At 35.0% G+C, this 3,627-nt stretch overlaps 1 protein-coding gene across 1 annotated transcript in view; it reads left to right on the top strand.

Annotated features, from left to right (window-relative positions):
- RADX (RPA1 related single stranded DNA binding protein, X-linked) overlaps window positions 1-3,308 on the top strand; it is a 73,356-nt gene extending 70,048 nt beyond the window's left edge. The window contains exon 14 of the mRNA XM_032757412.2: window positions 2,068-3,308. Within this exon, the coding sequence (XP_032613303.1) occupies window positions 2,068-2,198 (131 nt within the window). The 3' untranslated portion in view covers window positions 2,199-3,308. The remainder of the gene's footprint in view (window positions 1-2,067) is intronic.
- The last annotated feature ends 319 nt before the right edge of the window (window positions 3,309-3,627 follow it).

Here is a 3,627-nt window from a genome sequence, read left to right on the forward strand (position 1 = left end):
TTTTTGTCCTTGCGATAGTTTACTGAGAATGATGTTTTCCAGTTTCATCCATGTCCCTACAAAGGACATGAACTCATCATTTTTTATGGCTGCATAGTATTCCATGGTGTATATGTGCCACATTTTCTTAATCCAGTCTATCGTTGTTGGACATTTGGGTTGGTTCCAACTCTTTGCTATTGTGAACTTACACAATTTTAAATCATTAATTAGATCTTTTGATAAGTCTAGCAGAGATGGATTTACTGTGATGCTAATGTAGCCTAAATTTTCACAAATCTCTTCTAAAACCCATTTGGCATTCTTATGTATTTTGTATTTTTTCATTAAAACGTGCCCCCAAATAGTATACCCTTGGGGTCCCACAAAACCTGGATCTACTACTATATTTTAGCATAGTTTTGTAGAGATGTAGCTCTAGCATAAAAGATTAAAAGCATATGCCTTCATGCCAGCTTGTCTGGATAAGAATCACCATGTGACTTTGCTTGTTACTTAACCTCTAAGTGTTTGCATTTTCTTATATTGAAAATAAAGTATTTTTATGCGTAGCCACTAAAGTCTGTGATGCATTATGTTAGCAGTAGTCAGCTAGTGTTTTGACAGTTTCCTTAAACACCTGGAGCCCAGAAATGAAAAAGAAAAAATATATTCTCCCAGTTTTTGTAGATTGACCCGGAGTGGTGGCACTCCTTCGACACTTAGCCAGGCCATTTACAATTCTGCCTTAGCCTTCACTTCCTGCTTGCTCAGAGCATGAAGGTCAGCCACAGATGAGTGATTAGAGTCTTCTCAGCCTTCTTCTGACCATATATCTACCCTGGGTATGCATGTGGCCTTCTTGATTCCCCGTTGTACAAAGGAGCTTTTAAAGCCCACATTCCACCATATATATCTTTTCTCAGCTTCTTCCTGCCCAGGATTTTTTGGTTTGCTGCTTGCTTGTCCCAACTTTATAACCTGCCCAGCTGCACGGGCTAGTATTTTTGTCTTTAAATGCATTCAGCAATGCCACCACCAGAAAAGCCATCCCAGCTGTGGGAATGCTCCAAACTGGGTAAAACAAAAGTAAACCCTTGCATCTTCCTTGAGGGAGCTACTGTAAAGATGAGAACACACGACCACATCTTTGAGAATAAGGTCTGCATTGCTCCCGTTGGCACTAGCAACCTGCACCAGAAGTGCAAGTAGCCATCTTCGTGACTGCCCCTTATCTGCGGATTGAGGAGTGGTAGGCAGGCAATTTAAAACACCACAGCACACTCCACCCACTGTGTAGCAGTTTATTTCTTTATTAATTTTTCCCTAGTTGCTCTAAGTTTTTGTCTAGATTCTAGAGTTCTGCAAAAGTTGATTCTAAGAGTTTTTGTCAGCTTATAAGATGCTTTATAGAAGGACAGGGCCCTGGAACTCGTTACTCTGCCATGTCACTCACCTGATCCACTTTTTTTTTTTTTCTGAGAAGCGAATTGTCTTACTGGAGACCTGATCCATTTTTCACAGAGTTTCTCAAGAGTATCCAAAGATAAGTTTTAATTAATAAAGCCACTTTAAAGGAAATACACTTTAAAAGATGCATCAGTTACACATATACACATATGTATACATGTATTTATGCGGTAAAATATATAAGGCAAATATAGTTTTGCTGTATGGCTTATAGTTTTACAAAAATATTGATAATTGAATTTCAAATAGAAAACTTTATCTTTGCATTTCATTGAAGTATACCAATAAGCTGTTTATTTGGAACCTTATAAGTGACCTTGAAGATATGTGGATTTGTTTTGCTCCACCAAGAACAAAACAAAAACCCAAAAACTAAATGTGGCTTTTGAATACCAGTTCATGCCTTGACATTGTTGGTGTATCTGTTTGATGTGTTCACCTTTATCTGCAGAAGTTGCCATATAATTTCGGTAAATGCATGTAATAAATTCAAGGGAAGAGGGAGAGGACGGGGCACAGTGTTAATATTATAAGAAAAAATTAACAGCTTATGTGATACTAAAGTCAGGTAAATATTTAACTATTTTACAGTACTTACCATCTGCTTTTTACTTTTAGGTGATATTATAAAAGCGGCAACTGAACTGGATAGAGTGCATATCGTTGGTATCTTGGATATCTGTAATTTGGGTAATAATAAAGTGGAAGTCTATTTGCACAAGATTTATAGTCCAGAGAATACTTCTTAAAAGTTAGCAAATGAAATTATTACAGATTATACGAGTGTACTGCTTTAAAGATATTCCGTCATTTTGCTGGTAATTTCAGTAACTGTTTTCAGCAAGAATATTACATGAGCTCTAAAGTTATTAAGCAGTTTTATGTTCGTTTTGTGTTTAGGGAGCTAAAACACTTTATTTTAGATTCATTATTGAAAAACGTCATCAAAATAATTTTTGTGTATAAGGAAATTTACCTTGTTTACCTTACTAGTATGACTATTATCTTGACTTGTAGTAATTTATGTTCACTATTCCATTTGTGAAGTGTACTTTCATTCTAAAGCCTCAGTATAAGGCATCCTAACTTACAAGAGTAACTTTCCATGGACATTTAACATCCTTCCAATTTTATTCACATATAATGGGAAATTTTGAATTGCCGGTTTGAAGACTGTTCTCCTAAAGTGTTCAACCTGCACTTCTCACAACCAAGGTAGTTTGTATCATTTTCAAAAGTACACATTATTAGGCTCTAGTTGCCCCTGGTCCTTAGCTTGCTCAGCTGCAAAATAAGTGTGCTAAATTAAATTGTCTTAAGGTTTTTCCACTTCATTTTGTGACTTTGTGTGGTTTGAATTTCTCAGTATTTTAACCAGTGTGTTGATGTTAAAGTCAAGTTCACTTACTCATTTGTAGTTTCAGTATATGTAATGTGAGTTTAAATAGTGAAATTGTATCTCATATTAACATTTCAAATGCTCATATTGAAAATGGAAAATAGTAAATACAGGAATTGATTTTATTCTGGTTGTCTATAATACTTAATTTTAAATGTAAATGGCCGCTCTGCATTTGCAAGGCCCGGTGGTTGACATCTGTGTGGTTTGTTAGATGAGACAAAATGACCATTAAATGAGTTTATAGATTATTCTGTATCAAGATAAATCTGATTCCAGTTAAGCTATAAACTTGTGGGATTTCCTCGTAGCCCTATAGTTCTGTGACTTCATTTGCTATACACTTTAAATGTGTTGGGCAGCCTATGAACCTAAAGACATACTGCAGTTTGTTCATAAATGTGTTCAGTCTTTTATTCTTTATAATTGTGTGTAAATGTTAATTAAATAGTGGATTCCTCTCGTGTTACAGTTTTGAATGAATTATTAAAGAAGTTAAAATGCAACAACTTTTTGGTCTCCTGTCTCATTTTGAATGAATTTCATGTGTTTCCTTCATATTTTTGGCCTAAATATATACTTACTAAATGAGCCAAGATGATTCTTCCATATGGGTTTAAAGACTGTTGTCAAAACAAATTTGAACTATATTAGCTTTTTGAAAAATTATATGCACATTTTCAGCGAAAATCAAGCAATATCCCTAAAAGAACTCAAGTACCTCTGATGTTATTCTAAGGTTATTGTACCTGACTTCTAGTAGCTTGAGACCTAGAAGT

The sequence above is a fragment of the Hylobates moloch genome, unplaced genomic scaffold (genome assembly GCF_009828535.3).
Source record: "Hylobates moloch isolate HMO894 unplaced genomic scaffold, HMol_V3 SCAFFOLD_7, whole genome shotgun sequence".
Lineage (NCBI taxonomy): Eukaryota > Metazoa > Chordata > Mammalia > Primates > Hylobatidae > Hylobates > Hylobates moloch.